At 45.7% G+C, this 21354-nt stretch overlaps 1 protein-coding gene across 1 annotated transcript in view; it reads right to left on the bottom strand.

Moving 5' to 3' along the window:
• The window catches only part of INTS7 (integrator complex subunit 7), a 54099-nt gene that overhangs the window by 5630 nt on the left and 27115 nt on the right, over positions 1 to 21354 (bottom strand). Inside the window, exons 11-17 of the mRNA XM_075595684.1 lie at positions 20536 to 20775; positions 18224 to 18361; positions 16565 to 16771; positions 11874 to 12068; positions 10755 to 10858; positions 10026 to 10094; positions 9020 to 9152 (exon numbers count right to left, since the gene is read on the bottom strand). Of these exons, the coding sequence (XP_075451799.1) occupies positions 9020 to 9152; positions 10026 to 10094; positions 10755 to 10858; positions 11874 to 12068; positions 16565 to 16771; positions 18224 to 18361; positions 20536 to 20775 (1086 nt within the window). The remainder of the gene's footprint in view (positions 1 to 9019; positions 9153 to 10025; positions 10095 to 10754; positions 10859 to 11873; positions 12069 to 16564; positions 16772 to 18223; positions 18362 to 20535; positions 20776 to 21354) is intronic.

Here is a 21354-nt window from a genome sequence, read left to right as displayed (position 1 = left end):
AAGTGATTCTGGTACTTTCAACTGTCAGCATCTTAGGAACCAGGGTGGTCTGCGGAGCGGAAAATAGCACTGTTCAGCTCCGGGGAACACCTGGTTCTGATCCTAAAGGTAAAAAAAGAAAAGAAAAAGAATGGGGGTGTACAGTATGTGGTGTACCTTAAATTAAACACTATAGTGTCACTAAAGCAGACAAGATCAGAGGTGCGCAAGATTTTTCTGGGGTGGGGGGGGAGCGCATGGCGGTTGCAGAAGACCTGCGCTCTTCCCCAAGACATTTAGATTAAATGCTGGGGGACCGCGCAGGCCTCTGCAACTGAACTTACCGAGATTCAGGGGCTTGGTGTGATGCGTCGCCATGGCAACGCGGCGTCAAATGACGTAATGTCACATGACCCCGTGGCGTCATTTGACGCCGGCAAAAAATGTAAGGGGGGTGCAAGCACTGGGGGGGGAGCAGGCAGGAGGGTGCAGCTGCAAAAAGTTTGCACACCCCTGGGGTAGATTTTCAGGGGTGAGTATAATAGCCCCCCCCCCCCCTTCCCCCTATATAAAGATCAGAAACTTTGTGAATTTGGTCTTCACCATACCGGTGTGTGGAAACACATCATGCCACAATCAAAAGAAATCTCAGAAAAGCCGTTATCGATGCTCATCAGTCTAGGAAGGGTTACAAAACCATTTCAAAGGATTTGAGGCTCCACCAATCCACTGTAAGACAAATGGAGAAAGTTCAAGACCACAGTCACTCTACCCAGGAGCGGTCGTCCTACCAAAATCTCTCCAAGAACAAACTGGCAAATCCAGGAAGTCACACAGAACCCCTGAGTTACATCCAAGGATCTGCAGGCCATGCTCAGTTTGGCTAATGTGAGTGTTCATGATTCAACCATCAGACAAGAAAACTGAATAAGAATGGTGTCCATGTAAGGAGAGCCAGGAGGAAACCACGGCTCTCTAAAAAGAACATTGCTGCCTGTCTGAAGTTTGCCAGAGCACACAGATGATCCACAAGACTTCTGGAACAATGTTCTCTGGACAGGCGAGTCAGAGGAAGACATTTTTGGCCTCATTTAGAAACGCTAGGTTTCGCGAAAACCAAAACACTGTATTCGAACAGAAGTACCTCCGGACACAGGACCTGGACAGCTTGCCATTATTGACACAACCATGAATTCTGCATTGTATCAGAAGATTCTAGAGGAGAATGTCAGGCCATTCATCCTTGAGCTGAACCGAAAGTGGGTCATGAGTTGAAGCAGTTCTGTAAGGAGGAATGGCCCAAAACCCGACATGAGAGACTGACCAGCAGTTACAGGAAACGCTTAGCTTGTGAGGATCGAGCGCAGGTTCAAGCCCCAAGATGACAGAATCAGGGGCAGGATCCGCCCTCGTGCTAATTGTATCTTTGGAACAGCTGGGTCCACATCAGCACCTGCTGTGCAGACTCCACTCAGTGACGACCCAGGGGTCTGTTCTGTGATCATCTTTTTCAGCCGTGCAGCCTTTTCTCAGATTGGCTATTTTCATTAGACAATCATCACCTGCAGCCTCTCTTCCGATTGGTTCACCAACCTCTATATGCTCGGCGTTCCCTGCTCCAAATCGGCTGACCTCGGCTCGGATATCTGCCACTCTAGCTTCTACTGTCCTCGACCACGGCTAAGTGACCTCAACTATCCGCTTATCTCCTACTCTCAATCACGGCGAGTATATCTACTACCCAACCTCTCCACACCCTGACCCGGCTACACGACGACAAACCTGCACACTGGATGTGGCCTCTCGGCTACAGGTCGGCGTTTACAAATTCCCACCTCTGCCTCGTGGTCCCGTTCGTGGTGAGCACTCATTACATAGTTGGAGTCATTGTTGCTCAAGGGGGCGCCACCAGGTACTGAATCTAAAGGTTCAAGTACTTTTTCACACAGATATTGAATGTCGAATCATTTGTAGATAAATAAATGTTGAAAAAGGATCATGTTTTTGTGTCTGTGTTGAATCAGGTTATCTTTATCTATTATTAACACTGAGATTAAGATCTAATTACATTTTAGATTTGAAATGTGTGAAAATACTAAGGAATTCACAAACCTTCATACTACTGTATATCCTTGTCATTTGTGTTTTCAATGTACTGATATTTTTGTTTATTTCTCAGTAAATAAAACTGGCTGACAATCGCCTGGGTTCGCTGCACATGAGACTGACAAAATAAAGGCTTCTGCTTAAACATTGTCATTATCCTCTCAGGTCTCCTACCTGGCACACATCTGCTCTAAGAATATCTCCTGTGTATTGTTCCTTTGGATATTTACAATGCACCTCTTTCTACATAACAAGTACATTAGTGCATCTCCAAGGCTCATTATTCAATTCCCTCTTGCTATTATGTTCATTTCATGTTTGATCAGTCTTTTCACGACTATATAGAGCTTCTAAAACTTCACAGTCCATTGATGTTTAAAGTATGCTACATACAGTATATACATTATACAAAACAGTAGATGGAATACATATGCCACTTCTAAAGGCTGTCCATCCAAGAAACAAAGTGTACATGTTGAGGCATTAAATGTGGGTGACCTAAGAACACACACACACACACACACACACACACACACACACACACACACACACACACACACACACACACACACACACACACACACACACACACACACACACACACACACACACACACACACCACCCCTCCTGAAATCCCTCTCCTGGCTTCCAATCTAATCCCGCATCTCACTCTCCATTCTTCTCCTCACTTTTAAAGCTTTACACTCTTCTGCCCCTCCTTACATCTCAGCCCTAATTTCTCGCTATGCACCATCCAGACTCTTGCGTTCTGCTCAAGGATGTCTTCTTTCTACCCCCTTTTTATCTAAAGCCCTCTCCTGCCTTAAACCTTTTTCACTGACTGCCCCACACCTCTGGAATGCCCTTCCCCTCAGTACCTGACTAGCACCCTCTCTATCCACTGTGACAGAAACCAGGGGATGGTAATAAATTCCATATATAGGGCTCCCAGGATACTGAACAGTTTCTATCCTGTCTGGCCTGGGAGTGCAGCCTTATAATACATGCACTCCATCCCACAGTTTTGGGCAAGCGCTGGAACTGAGGGATTTCTGTCACCTGTCATGCTAATTAGAAATCAGGTATGTAAGACTGATTTCCTGTTTGCTCTTGTCTCTTCTCCAGAGCCTGGAAGGCTGCTGAACACAGTGGGGAGAAGCCCCTTCCCCACACAGGTTCAATTGTTCTGTTCATTTGGCTAACTCTGCAAAAGTACCTTGTTTTGTTGTTGGAAAGTGGAAAAGCCACTTCCACCCTGAGTTAGGGAAATCTAAGTTAAGTTATCGCTCAGGTGAGCAGCTTTTGTTTTGATGTGTTTTGTTGTATGCACTGTGGCAGTCTCAGTGCCTGGGACTGAATAAACCAGGCACAGCCTGTTTAAAGGAACAGTACGTGACGCCTCCTCATTTAACCTACCCCAAAAGACCGTGTTCTAACCGTCCCGGACAAGCAGCGGAGCCCCGGAGTAAGCTGTTTGTCACATATGGTGGAGAATGCGGGCAGAACACTAAAAGGTCTGGGGGTTAAAGAACTTAAAAAAAAAAAAAAAAAAAAAAGTTTTTTTTCTCTCTCTCCAAACAAGATGGAAGACGTGGTGAGTGCGCTGGTACGCAATGTCGCTGTCCAGAAAGACGCGAATGAAGCCCTGCAACAGGCGAATGCAAACCAGCAAGAGACAAACCGCTTGCTGAGAGAGGAGCAACAGCGGTTCGCTCAGGGCTTACAGCAGGAACTCGAGATCCTGAGGGGGACTATCAGTAACCTTCCACTGGCAGCGGCAGCCCCAGTTCCGAAAATGACCAGGGCAAGCCACTACCTTCAGAAGATGGGACCCTCGGATGATGTGGAAGCCTATCTTCTCACGTTTGAACGCACGGCACAGAGAGAGGGATGGCCAGAAGCTGAGTGGGCTGGTCTAATCGCACCCTTCCTAAGCGGCGAACCCCAGAAGGCTTACTTTGATCTAGAGCCAGCCGAAGCTAACGTCTATGCAAAATTGAAGTTCGAGATCCTCGCCCGCCTCGGCGTAACCACGGCTGTTCGCGCCCAAAGGTTTCACGCATGGTCCTTCACGATGGATAAAGCCACCCGAAGCCAGATGTATGACCTCATCCACCTCGCCCGGAAGTGGCTACAACCCGAGATCAACTCAGCAAGCCACATCGTGGAACGGTTGGTCATGGACCAGTTCTTGAGGAAACTTCCCTCTGCCTTACGCCATTGGGTCAGTCGGAGTGACCCCCACAATGCGGATGAGCTTGTGGCCCTCGTAGAAAGGTACAATGCAGCAGGAGAGCACCCGCAACCCCCAGTCGTGGAGCAACCCCACTACCCGAGGTTCCAGGACTCTTCCAGAGACGGTAAAAGGGTACCGGGGTTAAGGGGAGCTGAAGAGCGGCGACCACCTTCACGCAGCACCAGCAACAGTGGTTCGCACACTAAGGGCAATAGCCAACATGGGGAGCCTGGAAAAGGCTCTAAGTGGGACACAGACTATGTACCTAAATGTGTAAATTGTCATGAGAGGGGCCACACAGCAAAAATCTGCCCACTAAATGATGAGCCCATGCAATGCAACAGCGTGGAACCTTATTCGCTGTTGTCCCAATGTATGCGCCCTAGCCCAGAGGACCCCTTGAATAACCATCTGTGGGCATTTGTAAAGGTTAATGGTAGGAGGGTTCGGGCACTTCTGGACTCTGGGAGCATGGTCACACTAGTGTCCGAATACCTCTTGCCCATTAAGAAGAAACAGGGAAACAGTTCACAAAGAATGGCAATTTGTTGTATACATGGGGATAATCATGAATATTCCACTGTTGATGTTTTTTTTGAAACAGAGTTTGGTTCTTTAGATTTCAAGGTGGGTATTGTACCCAAACTGGCACATGATGTGTTAATAGGGACCGACTTTCCCCATTTTCTAAAAATGTGGTCCCCCGCTCAGAATAGCGCCCAGAGTTCAATAGCGGACCATAACGAAGTATTAGAAGAAATAAATCCTTTCCCGTTTTCAGAAATGGAGGTTGACGAGGGCCCAAATAAGAAGGGGGAAAAGGAGGAGTGCTGTAAAATTCCCTTCCCCATCACTACTTTGGTAGGGAATACCCCAAATCAGGATGTTGATCAGACACTTACCACCCCAGAACCGGATAAGACCCTCGCTGACCTAGAGGTCAGTCCTGGGAGTTTTAAGAAGGCCCAGTGGGAGGACCCCACATTAGAGGTAGCAAGGGGAAATATACGGGACCTGAATAGTACTCTTGGCCAACCAGATAGGTCGCTTGCTTACCCCTACTTCGAGGTAGAGAACGACCTAGTATATCGGGTTGATAAAAGAAAATCAGTTACAACTAAACAATTGTTGGTACCACGGACATTCCGTAATGTAGTGTTACACCTCGCACATAGTCATCCATTGGGGGGACACCTAGGGGTGGAAAAGACAAAAGAAAAGGTTCTCCGAAGCTTCTATTGGCCTGGGGTTCTGGCAGAAATTACGAATTATTGTTCCTCATGCCCAGCATGTCAGATCACCGCCCCGTTCAAGGCGTACCGCAGCCCATTGGTACCCCTTCCCATAATAGAGGTACCATTTGACCGGATTGCTATGGATCTAGTAGGACCCCTAATAAAGTCTGCTAGGGGACATCAGCATATATTGGTAATATTAGATTATGCCACCCGATATCCGGAGGCAGTTCCCCTACGTAGCACCTCGGCCAAAAACATAGCAAAAGAGTTAGTAGTTCTGTTTTCCCGGGTTGGAATTCCTAAAGAGATTCTATCTGACCAGGGAACACCGTTTATGTCCCAAGTAACAAAAGAGTTATGTAAACTCCTAAAAATCAAGCATCTCAGAACCTCAGTCTATCATCCACAAACAGATGGTTTAGTGGAAAGGTTCAATAAAACCTTAAAGAGCATGTTACGGCGGGCGGTCGATAAAGATGGGAAAAACTGGGATTGTTTGTTACCGTACCTGTTATTTGCCATTAGGGAAGTTCCCCAATCATCCACAGGCTTCTCCCCGTTTGAACTATTGTATGGCCGACACCCAAGGGGCTTACTGGATATAGCCAAAGAGACTTGGGAACACGAGGTTACCCCTTACAGAAGTGTAATAGAGCATGTTGCCCAGATGCAGGACCGCATTGCTGCAGTCCTACCCATAGTGAGGGAACACATGGAGAAAGCTCAAGAAGCACAGAGGAATACGTATAATAAGGGTGCTAGGGTCAGAATTTTTTTTCCAGATGATAGGGTACTAGTTCTGGTTCCCACCGTGGAAAGTAAATTCCTTGCTAAATGGCATGGGCCATATGAGGTCTTGGAAAGAGTGGGAGAAGTAAATTATAAGGTAAGACAGCCAGGTAGGAGGAAACCTGAGCAAATTTACCATATAAACCTACTCAAGCCCTGGAAAGATAGAGAAGTCTTGTCAACCCTAGTAACCCCAGGTCCGTCAGAGAGTCAAGAAACTGACCCAGAGGTTAGCATAGCTGAAACCCTGTCTGTTCATCAGAAACAAGAGGTTCAGAATTTAGTGAGCAGAAACAAAGAAATCTTCTCTACACAGCCAGGTAGAACTAGCGTAATTGAACATGACCTAGTCTCTGAACCGGGGGTCCGAGTTAACCTTAAACCGTACCGAATCCCAGAGGCCAAAAGAGAGGCTATAAGTTTAGAGGTTAAAAAAATGCTAAAACTAGGCGTAATTGAGGAATCCCAAAGTGGGTGGAACAGCCCTATAGTCTTAGTCCCAAAGCCAGATGGTACAACAAGGTTTTGTAATGACTACCGGAAACTAAACGCGGTGTCAAAATTTGATACTTACCCTATGCCCAGGGTAGATGAACTTGTAGAGAGACTGGGCAAAGCCCGATATCTCACAACCCTAGACCTAACAAAAGGGTACTGGCAGGTTCCCCTCACAGAAAGGGCAAAAGAAAAGACAGCCTTCTCAACCCCAGACGGCCTCTTTCAGTATAGGGTGCTGCCTTTTGGCTTACATGGAGCTCCCGCCACATTCCAAAGAATGATGGATAAAATTTTAAAACCACATGCTCGGTATGCTGCTGCCTACCTGGATGATGTGGTAATCCATAGTGAAGATTGGCAATCCCACCTTCCAAAGGTCCAAGCTGTGCTCGACGCAGTTCGGTCGGCTGGACTAACTGCTAACCCCGCTAAATGCACCATTGGTCTGGAGGAGGCCAAGTATCTGGGGTATTCTATTGGCAGAGGTTTACTCAAACCCCAAACACTCAAAGTGGAGGCGATACAAGGTTGGCCAAGGCCAGTTACAAAAAAACAAGTAAGGACCTTTTTGGGGTTAATTGGGTACTATAGAAGGTTTATTCCCAATTTTGCGACTAAGGCAACCCCACTAACCGACCTCACAAAAGCAAGAGGACCACTTATGGTAAAGTGGTCCCCCGAAACCGAACAGGCCTTTAGAAGCCTGAAAGAAGCTCTCTGTGCCCAACCAGTGTTGGTCACACCTGACTTCTCCAAAGAGTTCGTAGTCCAAACCGACGCATCTGAGGTAGGGCTGGGGGCGGTACTCTCCCAGGAGTCTCAAGGGGAGGAACACCCCATCCTTTATTTAAGTAGGAAACTAAATCCCCAGGAGAAAAATTACTCCATAGTAGAGAAAGAGTGTCTCGCAATAAAGTGGGCTGTAGAGACGCTCAAATACTACCTGTTGGGGAGAAAATTCCGGTTGGTCACAGATCATGCACCCCTTACCTGGATGTGTCAAAACAGGGAAAAGAATGCTAGAGTGACCAGGTGGTTCCTAAGCCTACAACCCTTTAAATTTTCTGTGGAACACAGGTCAGGGCACAAACATGGCAATGCTGACGGGTTGTCAAGGATGCACTCCCTAATATCCATGGTCGCTCATCCCTCAGGGTCTGAGCTGGGGGGGAGGATATGTGACAGAAACCAGGGGATGGTAATAAATTCCATATATAGGGCTCCCAGGATACTGAACAGTTTCTATCCTGTCTGGCCTGGGAGTGCAGCCTTATAATACATGCACTCCATCCCACAGTTTTGGGCAAGCGCTGGAACTGAGGGATTTTTGTCACCTGTCATGCTAATTAGAAATCAGGTATGTAAGACTGATTTCCTGTTTGCTCTTGTCTCTTCTCCAGAGCCTGGAAGGCTGCTGAACACAGTGGGGAGAAGCCCCTTCCCCACACAGGTTCAATTGTTCTGTTCATTTGGCTAACTCTGCAAAAGTACCTTGTTTTGTTGTTGGAAAGTGGAAAAGCCACTTCCACCCTGAGTTAGGGAAATCTAAGTTAAGTTATCGCTCAGGTGAGCAGCTTTTGTTTTGATGTGTTTTGTTGTATGCACTGTGGCAGTCTCAGTGCCTGGGACTGAATAAACCAGGCACAGCCTGTTTAAAGGAACAGTAAGTGACGCCTCCTCATTTAACCTACCCCAAAAGACCGTGTTCTAACCGTCCCGGACAAGCAGCGGAGCCCCGGAGTAAGCTGTTTGTCACACCACCTTAAGACACACTTGCTTAAAGAAGTATACGAATAGCACTGTGAACATTCTGAACACATGGCACATAAAGCTTGGCCCCCTGCAGACGCACTTACCAGAACTCCCTCCTACTGTCTCTGTACGTTCTCCCTACCTACCAATTAGATTGTAAGCTCCTCGGGGCAGGGACTCCTCTTCCTTAATGTTATGTTTATGTCTAAAGCACTTATTCCAATGATCTGTTATTTATTCGATTACCACATGTATTACTACTGTGAAGCGCTATGTACATTAATGGCGCTATATAAATAAAGACATACAATACAATACACACACGGCCCCAAAGAAAACAGAGTGTTTCATTTTTAAACGGTCAACGTTGCATTAATCCAGTGCTCCCCCAGAACACTCCACAGATCCACACTTACTTACCAGGTAAGATACGGGAGGATATTTTCTACTAAGACCCTCCACTTCCTCCAGTACATGATTAAAGACAGACATCATCGCTCGCTCGTATTCACTGTCAGCTTGCACTGATCCACTGAAGCTGCTTTCCTGGAAACTAGAGGATAAACCGATCATTTGTATAAAGCACTTATGGCGTCTTATGAAGCATTGTTTAAACGCTTTTGAAGTCCAGAAACCTACTGTATACAGACATTGCAGTGAATGAGGTTATTTTGCACACTCTACAGTATACAAAGTAGAAGGTTAGTATCAGACTTCAATGGTGTCACCCCTTTGAAGTGACAACGGTTACATAAAATTTGTCTGCACAGAGCTAGAGAAAATGTATGAAGGAGGAAATTGATTTTGCAGTCTTAGGCTTTGGTCCCGCTGCGGCCGGCGGCACGCGCGGCTGCCATCCACCAGCTGCTTGCCTCCGGTCTGGATGTCCCCGCTGGCTCCTTCCGGCGTGGCTGACTGCGTGCTGTGACGCGTCAGCCAGCCGGAGCTACAAGGAGCTTGTTGTTTTGGCGAGTGCCGCGTCACGTGACACGCAAGGCAGCCAATCCGATTCCCCCCTCTGCTCCGATCACCCCCCCGCTCAGATTTCCCCCCTCTGCTCCGATCCCACTTCCGATTCCCCCCTCTGCTCCGATCTCCCCCCCGCTCAGATTTCCCCCTCTGCTCAGATCCCCCTTCCGATTCCCCCGTGCTCCGATTCACCCCGTGTGTATTTGTGTGCGTGCACCTGTGTGCGCGAGTGCGCCTGTGTGTGAGTGCCTGTGTGCCTGTGTGTTTGAGGGGCTGAGGGGCTGTGGGATGGTCCCGCCCCTCACGTCATAGCCACGCCCCCTCACGTCACGGCCAAGGCCCCCCTCCCCCCCGGAAAAAATTCACCGCAGATCGCAGATCGCGGTGTAGTGAATTGCACGCGCCGCCGGCAAGCAAGGCGGCCGTGCGGGCGCGTGCAGCGGGGCCTTAGCCTTACCTGGAAGAGTCTGGATCCAAAATGAGGGCTTCAATGGCATATGAAATTAAAAGGCAGCTCTGCTGTTGTCTGGTAGCACATTAAGGTTTAGGCACAAATGTTTGTTTCAGCGCCACAGTAACGGTCAAAAAGCAGGAAGATGGAACAAGATTGAACCCCAGATACCAATATCTAACATCATAATAGAAAGCAATAAGACTGCATACCAAGCCCTTGCCCCAACGTTTACATTTAAGGAATTCTAATGCCCGAATTGTATTGCAAGTTCCTATCTAGTGTCGATTATCATTAGCATAAAAGGGAGATAGACAGAGATAGACAGACAGAGATATAATTGTTTTGACTATTTTGACAGCAAAAATAAAAAGTTAAAATTCATTGGCAACAGCAGGGAGGCCGTATCTCCCCAGACTTCAAACAATTTTTGGTAGAAACTTAAACAAAAAAATAAAAACCCCACAATTTAAAAAAAAAAGTGTGGACTGCTGCTTTAAATCCTTCTGAAAGTCTTTCTTGGAATTTTTTTTCTAACCCAAACTTTAGGGCGAGTTTGACTATTCTTGTCTATTAAATCTCTCATGGTCCCGTTCACTTTCCCAATTGGTCTTTTCACAGGACGGAAGCATTAATTAAGCTCTGATTGCTGCTAAGCAAGATTGATTGTCATTACCCCGCCCACAGACCGGCGTATAACCTGTGAGCAGAAAACGTCACACTGAAGAAGGATACAGCTCTAGGTTTCTCAAAGTTGCAGAGTCGGCATCAAAAGAGGATTGATAAAGATCCCCATATCGGCTTGCAAGGTTTCTGAACTCTTCCATGGACAGTTTCATCTGAAGCACAGACATAACAGGACTGATGTGTTTAGTTATTTTATAGCAACGGGAACAAAAAGGGCATAAAAAGCACAGCACACACGCACAGCGCACAGCGCACACGCACCGCACAGCAGACACACGCACAGCGCACAGCGCAGACACACGCACAGCGCAGACACACGCACAGCGCAGACACACGCACAGCGCAGACACACGCACAGCGCAGACACACGCACAGCGCAGACACACGCACAGCACAGACACACGCACAGCACAGACACACGCACAGCACAGACACACGCACAGCACAGACACACGCACAGCACAGACACACGCACAGCACAGACACGACACACGCACAGACACACAGCACAGACACACAGCACAGACACACAGCACAGACACACAGCACAGACACACAGCACAGACACACAGCACAGACACACAGCACAGACACACAGCACAGACACACAGCACAGACACACAGCACAGACACACAGCACAGACACACAGCACAGACACACAGCACAGACACACAGCACAGACACACAGCACAGACACACAGCACACACCAGACACTTTTTTAATTTGTATTTATTTTTACAGCTTTCTGCTCCACAGATCACGTCAAACATGCTCCAAATACCATGCCCTTTAATTTAGAAATAGTTGAAATTGCAACTGCTTTAGTGAAAAATTGGCCAACGTGAAGTAGTAAATACTTTTCTTAAATACGGGCTTGAGGTAAGGCAATTACAAACACGTTGATTGGTTATGGACTTGTTCACAGAAAACATGGAGAAATTACAGTATAATCTTTGTCAAAAACCATCTAGTTTGCACTGCCACTGTGCAGCACATCGCTTCTATTTTGTACAGTGGAGAGATGATCCATAAACGTAAAGTAGTAAATGTCCATTTTCACAGCTTCAGTAGCACTGAATTTGCTTGCCAACGCTGAGGCTAGCACAGCCGACCAGTCTCAGGATTAGCACGTAAACTACAATACATTTATACTCTGTACGTGTACCTGGGTGGAGATGCGGCCACAACGCTGCAGGTCATTCCCGGATGTCATGGCAATTGTGGAGGCAATGGCAGGAGGGGGACTGGTCTTCAAACTGTTACAGGTGCAGATGAGTTGAGAGAAGGCTTGAAGAAGGTCTATCCGGAGCTTTACAAACTCACACTGAAAGCTCAGAGGGTTCATGGGTGTGCTTGCAGCCTGGAGGGGACAGAAAACGAAAAAGAATTGGTATTTTAGAAAAAAACTATACCTAAAATAAAAAAGGTGTGTATGATAGAGCGAGCGAGCGAGCGAGCGAACACACACACACACACACACACACACACACACACACACACACACACGGTATGCAAAAAAGGTCCTATATAGGTATGGTAATCTGCAGATCTTGCTGTTGCCGAATGCATGTATGCATGGGGCTCGACAAATGCGGTCGATCGGGGCGACTGGATTGTGGCCGCTGTCGACTGCTTACCTGCGTCGGTGTCCCCCAGAGTCTCGGTCTTCTCCGTCTTGATCTTTAAAATCACGTTTTTCTCCTGCAGCACTATTCAAAATGGCCGAGAGTCGTCGTATGATTACCATTGCCATGGTAACGGGACGCTGTGACGCCACGCCCTGTTACCATGACAACGTGTGGCCATTTTGAAAAGTGCTGCAGGATAAAAACATGACTTTAAAGGCGACAAGACAGCAGAAGGCCTGAGATGCTGTCAGGACCCTGCCGCAGGTAAGTGTCGTGGGGGGGGGGGGGGGGGAGAGGGGGTGGAGCGAGTGGGTTTTGGCCCAGTTTATTGGTGTGTGTGTGATAGAGATAGATAAAGATATATATATATATATATATATATATATATATATATATATATCTTTATCTATCTCTATCTATCTATCTTTATCTATATAGCGCCATTTATGTACATAGCGCATCACCGCAGTAATACACGTGATATAATAATATAACACATAATGGGAATAAGTGCTTCACACTTAAAAGTAACATTAGGGAACAGGAGTCCCTGCCCCGAAGAGCTTACAATCGAATTGGCAAGTAGGAACCACATACAGAGACCGTAGGAAGGTGTTCTGTTAAGTGCGTCTGCAAGGGGCCAATGGAAAATTCTAAATCAGCATCATTATCCAGTATCTCTACTTTAACGTTTCGAGTGCGGAGGGGCCTGGCACCAAAAGTGCCACAGCGCCTCCGGCAAACCGCAATCATATGACCGTTACTTAGAGCAGTCACGTGATCCTGGTGTCACAATCCACAAACGGAAGGAAGAGGAGCCCTCTTCCATTTCCCTGCATGTCAGTCTATCATCTCTGGGACATCTTCTGCAACATAACTGAAAGAATGAACAAACAATCAACACTGGGAAGATCTGAAGTACTACACGGGAGCGGCTACAAGATCTCCATGGGGGCTAATAAGTTACTCCCAGGTGGAGGTAGGACACAAGTCAGCTGGCTGAAGAGGTGTACTTAAGGGTACCTTTCTCTATTCCCTAGTTGTACATCTAGCCAAGTATGAGAGAGAAAAAATACATAAGAACTCAAAAGGAACGGGAACCAATGATGCAGTGTCATGGAGAGACCAAGAAATGAATTCAAATCAGCATGTTAAAAAAAAAAAAAAAGGGAGATAGAGCCGGGACAATTGTCCCAGGCGCAGCTGCTGAAGGGGGCCCGGCTGGCCAGTGCTAGAAGTTGGGTCCAGCTCTCTGCCCTTGCTGCGGCTGGCCTTCCAGGAAGGCCCTGCCCCCACGTGCCAGAAGTTGGGCACCGCAGAAGTCGGGTGGGGAGAGGGGGGAGAAAGGGGACTGTGCGCGATCCTGGATCTGCCTGGAAGAAGCAAAGTGGTGCTCACGACTAATAACTCGCATAATAGATTACTGCATTATGTGGACCACACCTGAGACAGTGCCGGTAACGGAGGCGGCACACTCACTGCTTTACCAGACGGGTCTGCATAAACTTTAACAACATGTTATTAGTTAAAGCCCTGGCTGGGTGAAACCAGGAACCTGAACGCTCAGTAATTAAAAAATACAGCTCCACTGGGATTTTACCATGGAAGGGTTGAGACTTTACTAGAGGGAAGACCTACAACGCCTCCTAGTGGAACTAACACAGAGTCACATATTAGGGTGCATTTATAATTGAATCTAATCGGAGAAGAAACAGGTGCGCAAATCTCATCAGGACATGGAAAGAAAGTAGAGACACAAAATAGTGCAATATTGTAAACCCCAACAAATATATTCAATGCTGAAGGCTCTATAAAATTTGCACTCGCGTGTACAACGTGATAGTAAGGCGTTGTGGTTATTAGAAGTTACCAACTTATGTTTCCAGATAGGTACTCCAGATCCATAGAAAAGGAAGGGAAATCCATATACAAAAAAGGAAAAAGCAAAATAGTATAATACTGTTTTTAATATTAAAAACACAAAGTATTCCACTTACACAAGTGCCTTTGTTTGCGAGCATTCAGACCACCCTGGGTCATATGGACAGACAGTAGTATTCACAGCAACAGCATCTGCTCCACGGCCGTCACAGCATGCACTGGGCTGAATGAAATCGTCCTCCACTCTGGATGTCACCAACAAGGGCCACTTTGCAATCAATGATTCACCCAACGCGTGTTTCTGTGAAGACTACCGTCTGTCCATATGACCCAGGGTGGTCTGAATGCTCACAAACAAAGGCACTTGTGTAAGTGGAATACTTTGTTTTTAATATTAAAAGCAGTATTATACTATTTTGCTTTTTCCTTTTTTGTATATGGATTTCCCTTCCTTTTCTATGGATCTGGAGTACCTATCTGGAAACATAAGTTGGTAACTTCTAATAACCACAACGCCTTACTATCACGTTGTACACGCGAGTGCAAATTTTATAGAGCCTTCAGCATTGAATATATTTGTTGGGGTTTACAATATTGCACTATTTTGTGTCTCTACTTTCTTTCCGTGTCCCGATGAGATTTGCGCACCTGTTTCTTCTCCGATTGCTGCTTGGATTTGGTCTGAATCCTATGTCGGGAGCTGCACTCTCGAAGGACAGTATATTAATTTTATGTTTTTGATATATAAGTGATGTTATTTGCGCTTGTTTATTTCCTCACTGTTGTATAATTGAATCTAAGGCTGAGTCCACGCTTGTTCTGAGCACGCGGAGCTGCCGAGTTTACTTATTGCAATATTAATCCTCACGTCCCCACTCATGCGGCGCGCGCTCACGTAATCTCTCCCAAGCTTGGGGAGACAGTTGAATTTGATTTTGGAGCGCAGATCAGGGTCACATGACCCTGCTCTGACCAATGGGGAAAGAGAGGCAGTATAGGCCGAGCGGAGAGAGGTGGAAAGGGGGACGGGGACGGGACTGAGAGGATATATGTGGAAAGGGGGAGGGGAGCAGAGAGAGGTGGAAGGGGGGAGGAGAGCGGAGAGAGGTGGGAGCACAGGCTCCGGTTACAAAGTCTTTTATGGCCAAGACTCTGCCTAGAGTCACTAAGGCATTGTAGGAAGAACAAGTCCGTATTATAGGGTGAGCGAAGCAGGGGGCATTTACCAAAAAACAAGTTACTACCTGTAAGACCCAGTACTGTACTGTGATGACACACACACGATCTAGCCAATGACATGCCCCCTCCCTTAATAGCCACGCCCCCCGCTCCTGTTCTAAAATTCTGCAGGACAGCCTGCACTCATGCATGGAGAGTAGGTGACGTCACTGCTCTCAAGCATCAGCGAGCTCAGCGGCAGCGGGGCCGCAGCCTAATTGTTAAATTATACTTCCAGGGCACTGTAACACGTTACATTTATTTTTGTAACAATGTGTTTTTGCTTCACCCTCATAGTAAAAGTACTGTCTGGGCCTCTACTCATAAGTACAGGCCATTGATTGGATTTGTTATTAATATCATCTGTTGGTGGGCGGGTGTGGGAAGGTCTGTTTCCAGTGAGGTTATAATGGGGACTGCAGAAGGGGATCCGGTCAGTCCCTACACCTGCGCCACACCTGCCGCAACCAAACATACCAACGAATAAATATCTTGCAAAAGATTCTGCCCCTTTTCAGGCCGTTTGCCACTGCCAGTTATAATCTAACCTGAATCATGCACAACAATTCCCATCAGAAAAACAAGCAGAAGCTGTGCAAGGAGAGGACACATGCTTGTCCAAATCGTGGCATCACACTAGAATGAAACACGAACAGAGTTTCTCAACCAGGGTGCCGCAAACCCAGGGGACAAACTGCAGGCGGCTCAGCGGGCACATGCCGCTATGCCTGGGAGACGTAGGTGGGGCGACTCAAGTCTTCTCTCTCAGCCCGGCACGGTAACCAGCCTTTCAATTAAATGAATCCTCCTCGGTGCTTACAAGAGAGGATTTTATAAGACAGTAACACGATTCAGTTAAGGTTTTAATAATAAACAGAACCGGATCATACATCTGAAAATTCAATATAAACCAGGAAGAAACCTGAACACAACAAAGCATACTTTGGTTTTAGCTAAATAACCAGAAATGACCGGGTCCATCTTATAAACGAAATGCAAATAACAGAGTAGCCTTAAGATGTGGATGACAAAGGGTTATTGATCATGAAAACAAAGCATCTTGCATCACAAAAATGTAATGAGTTATTCTGAACTAAGAAGTGCACAACATGTACTGTATTATACTGACCGTAATCGAGGCAATCCCTTTGTGGTAGGACTTCAGCGAGTCAGCAATACAAGAGAGAGCAGAGCTATAATCGTCCTCTTGCAGCTCGGTCAGACACTGCTCTGCGAGAGAGAATTCCTTCAAGCTGTTCAGCCAGAAGTAGAAGTGTTCTGAGGCCACCTGGGTCAGCAGGCTCTGGTAAAGCTCCCTGCCCATGTCATGGTTGCCCTGTGACAGGAGCATGCATTACACGTACACCTAAAAAGCAGCAGTCACCCCACTTATTTTTGTAAAAGTACCTGAACTGGGGACTCCCTGGTATCAGAGATATTTGTAGTTATTGTGCCAGTGTGAGACAACCCCCACCCCCAATACATAAAATTAGGACATATGATGTCCACCAGGCATATTTTTTTGCCCATTGGAGAAACCATTTATATCTTGGGATCCAGAGGGACCACAAAGGTAAGGGACTGCGAATCATCTCTGGGGAGAAACCCCAGATCAGGCAATGGTCATACATAAATAACACCCCCAGAAATATTGCAGCACGCCTTCTGCCTTTGAACTTGCAACTGATAATGAATGAAATGCAAAAAACTACAGATGTTCCTTTCATTACAAACCCTTTAAATGATATTTACCCTAGTTACAAAACGAACGGGCAAATAGAGAGAAGCGAAAAATGTGCAAAGAGTTTGGAGCAAGCTGTCTTCTCTCAGAACATAAACAAAAAATCTGCAAAAACAGCAGTCTGACTGAGTCCAGGGTCAGCGCTTAGGCGCTGACCCGTGCTGAGGCGCGCTGACGCTTGTCAGTGAGCCCCTGCAGCCGCAATGAGAGCGGCTTTAGCAGGGGCTCGCGCACGCTTCCACAGGCATGCGGAGGAGTAGGTCTTACCAAATTTCTAGTTTGAACGCTCACGGGAGCGCAGGGCCGGTCACATGAGCAGTTCGCCCAATGAGGGCGAACCAGCTCCGTGATGTCACTGGCCCACCACCCGACGGCGAGCGAACTACGGCCAGGGAAAGCACCCGCTTTCCCTCAGCCTCAGCGCGCCTCCGCACGGCTGGAGTCACCATGGACTTAGCCTGAAACAAAATGCAGTGCTCACATGATGTATTGTATGCATGGTTTGTCTTCTTTTCATAACGTACCTTATAACAGATTTGTTGCACTTTCAATTATTTATGGGAACATTTAATTTATTTTTAATGGCAAAGATAAGTACATTAAAAACAAAAACCCCACTAATTTAAAACTTCAGCTGATGTTAAAGGAAGAGGCAGAGACTTCCAAAAAAATCCTACAACTAGCACCCCAATTGTTATAATGTGCAACTTTATCCTAAGGAAAAAAATATTTCTTAATACAAAACATCAGCCCTGCAGGAGACCAACATCCATAATAATATGCAACGTACATTTACATCCCAGCACACTCCTGTCTCATTGCAAAGAATGGACAGTTCACTGAATGCATGTAGTGTGGATAATCTTCCTGTATAATGTATACTTTCAAACCAGTTTGGTACTACAAGAGTTGCAACACCCCACAGAGCTGTGAACCCCAGTCCTTCCAGCTGCAAACGTTATTCATATTTTTGTTTCAAATGTAAAAAGTACATTTTTAAAACAAAAATCATAGCAGAAAGAAAAAACATGGTACAAAAGCACTTACCATCCTGGATGCTTGCCTGGCTATCCTGTACACTGTCCAGCCATTGGAGACATTTTCAAGCTGCTGTTTAATTACCGTTTTGACTTCAGAAGACAGCGCTTTCTGACTAGCTACAAAAATAACAGTGGCTAGCGAAACCTGGAGAGGAAAAGCCAACCATTAAATGCATTCCAATGTCACTATACAGACATAGTACGTTTTGTAGTGCTTTTATCTGAAAGGTGGTGACTTGTAACAAAAAAAAAATATATTTAATTATAGCCTAAGGCTGCGCTTACAGTGCCGGCAACACCGCGTCAAAACAAATGCATTGCCGCCGTCGCGTGCGCTTATAGTAAGCGCAACGTGACGGCGCCACGGCTTGGTCGCGATCGCTGCAAGTCATCTCAATTTGATTTTTTCAGCGACTGCAGCCCGACGTCGCCGGCACTATAAGCGTAGCCTAAAGATTTACAAGTGTATATTTGAACGAGCGTGTATGAGATTCCGGGATTTTGTGTACATTCTATAATGCCTTACATCTAGGACCAAAGCAGCAACGAGAGAAGTGAACTGCTGGAGGAATATAATTCAACGCCATCTGTGGACCAATGCAATCTTTGCATGGCATCACACAGAAGACTCGCATCTGTCTAAATCAAGCACACAAACACTTCTAGCAACCATGAGCTACAATCAATAATAGGGCAAATTATACATACTTAGACTCCCTCCCCACTCAACAAAGGGACAATATATAGAGATAGATATATATTTAAAAAAATTCAGGGCACTACTTGGGTCTTCAACAATAAAATAAGGTCTCTGAAGCTGGGATGCGGGGAAAAAAGCCACTGGTGGAGATCTAGATAGGGTGACAGTCATTTAAATGAGTCATGGAAAGGAATATAGAATTGCTAGGCGACTATGCTTAAGAGTAAGGCAAGTTCACTGATCTTCAAGAAACACGCGCATTGTAAGTGAGACTTTTGTGTTTTGTCACAGAAATTGTATTTGTGATGGTGATGTTTTAAGTCAATGAAAGAGATGAGTATATTTTATTTTATTTATTTTTGTGTCGAACTTTGCATACCATCACTTGGAATACATGATATAATTGACTTATGATAAGTAAAGCTATGCTGATACCAAGAGCTACGGCGACGCAACAGCGATTCCTGCACTCTGGTGCAGGAGTCCAGAGGGCGGCCGGGGGGCGTGGCGGAGGCGTAGTCATGAGCGATTCGCCCTCATTGGCTGAACCGCTCATGTGCCGCTCAAAATCCTTTGACTACCAGTGATCGCTCCGTCACGCCCACTATGGGCACCAGCGACGGACTACATGTACTTGCTACGGTGCTGCGCAACATCGCAGTCGCAAGTACTATAAGCGTAACCTAAGATGGATGGATGTGTATGTGTATGTGTATATATATATATATGTATATGTATATATATATGATTGTAAAGTATCTAAATGCTGTTACTCTCAAGTGTCTTTAATTCAATGTAAGTCATAAAAATTAAAACACAATTTCAGTGACAAAACGTAAAGAAGTTTGACTTAGAACAACGCTTGGCACACAAACCCCTCTTTTTTTTTATTAAAAATTATTACAGTTACTATATATTATATTAATCTATATACAATTCATGTGTTATATGTTTACAGATCTTGCATCTCTTCCACTTCTGTTTTTTGTTATGATAAATGATAGATTAAGATTTTTGCTATTTGAACTTCTATATTTATACTCACTGGGAATTCCTCTAATAACAGAGTTCCGTTTGTTTGTGTCCAAGGGGTTGGTGTGTGTCCCCCCCACTGCGCATGCGCATTACATCACTTCCGTTTACTGCCATTTCTGTGCATGTACACGCGACAGCCGCGTCTGCACATACGCAACCAACACCAGCCCATTACATCGCTTTCGTGATGGATTTTCGTCCCCATGAAGGCGATTTTAACCATCAAAATTCAGTAGGTGCCACCAAAGAAGTTTCACTTCAAAAGTACGGTATTATTGGAGGTATTTAAGAGATGCAGCCTGCTAGAAGTACAACCTAAACTTGATTTTCATCATTCATCTTATTTAATTATGTATCATTTAGAGTGGTCCATTAATTATGTTATCCTAAGTTTTCATTGTCAAGAATTTTAAAATACGTTCTCTCTTATGTAGACATTTGTGTTAAATTTTAGTTTATATTTATCTTGATTAATAAGAAAATGTGGAAACTATCATAAAAAGAGGGGGCAATTTGTATTTGAAAATGCCTACAGGCAACAGTGGCTGTCATAACAGGAAAGTACTTTCTGCCAAGGTACTTACCAGAAGCTCCTGCTGCTTGTCTGTGGCTGATCGCCCAATGACTTTGTAGAGCTCCACGAGGTCCCCCAGCATTCCATCTCCCAGGACCGGAAGCTGCATGGCAACCGATGCTAAACAATGGCACATATATATCCTGGCAGAGTCCTGAGCACTGTGAAGCTGTGTCAGAAGGGACTCCACCACTGACTGGCTCAGATACGGACGACATTTTGCCAGCTTAACCATGCAGGATAAGGCAATCTATAAAATAAAATCAAAAAGTCAAAGTTATAGGATGTCTTAAACCACCTTTTAGATTCAAGGAGGTTTCAAAACAATGGTCTGAACCACTTTTGTCTTCTTGTTGCGTTTCCCTAATGCAGTGCTGCTGTGTGGACCTATTGCAAACATAGGGTGGCAAAAAAAAAAATAAACCGCTGCCAAAATGAGGTATAATTAAGTTACTCCATTTTAAATACTGTAGGATAGAGCAGCTGTGCGCAAACTTTTTGAGCTGCAGCCCCCTTCTTGGGAGCCGCAGCGTACGCGCCCCCCTCATTAACAGTCGTTCAATATTGTTCAGTACCAATGGGTGTGTTTGGTCACAAGTTCGGACATCTTTCTGGAAGAAACTACATCACCAAATCATATTCCGTAGAAAATATACTCCGCTGGAAATTTACACCAGACTCACCTTTATTTCAGTCAATTGTCCAACAGTATATTATTTTTACCATATGTGATTCAATGCCACATACTTGTAAGTAGGTAGCCTTAAGGCAACATTACCTCTTTACAAGGTTGTTCATATATACTCTCACAGCCCATGGACTGATGAAA

Source organism: Ascaphus truei, chromosome 4, assembly GCF_040206685.1.
Source record: "Ascaphus truei isolate aAscTru1 chromosome 4, aAscTru1.hap1, whole genome shotgun sequence".
Taxonomy (NCBI): Eukaryota; Metazoa; Chordata; class Amphibia; order Anura; family Ascaphidae; genus Ascaphus; species Ascaphus truei.
The sequence above is the reverse complement of the archived record's forward strand: the minus strand, read 5'-3'. Positions and strand labels throughout refer to the sequence as shown.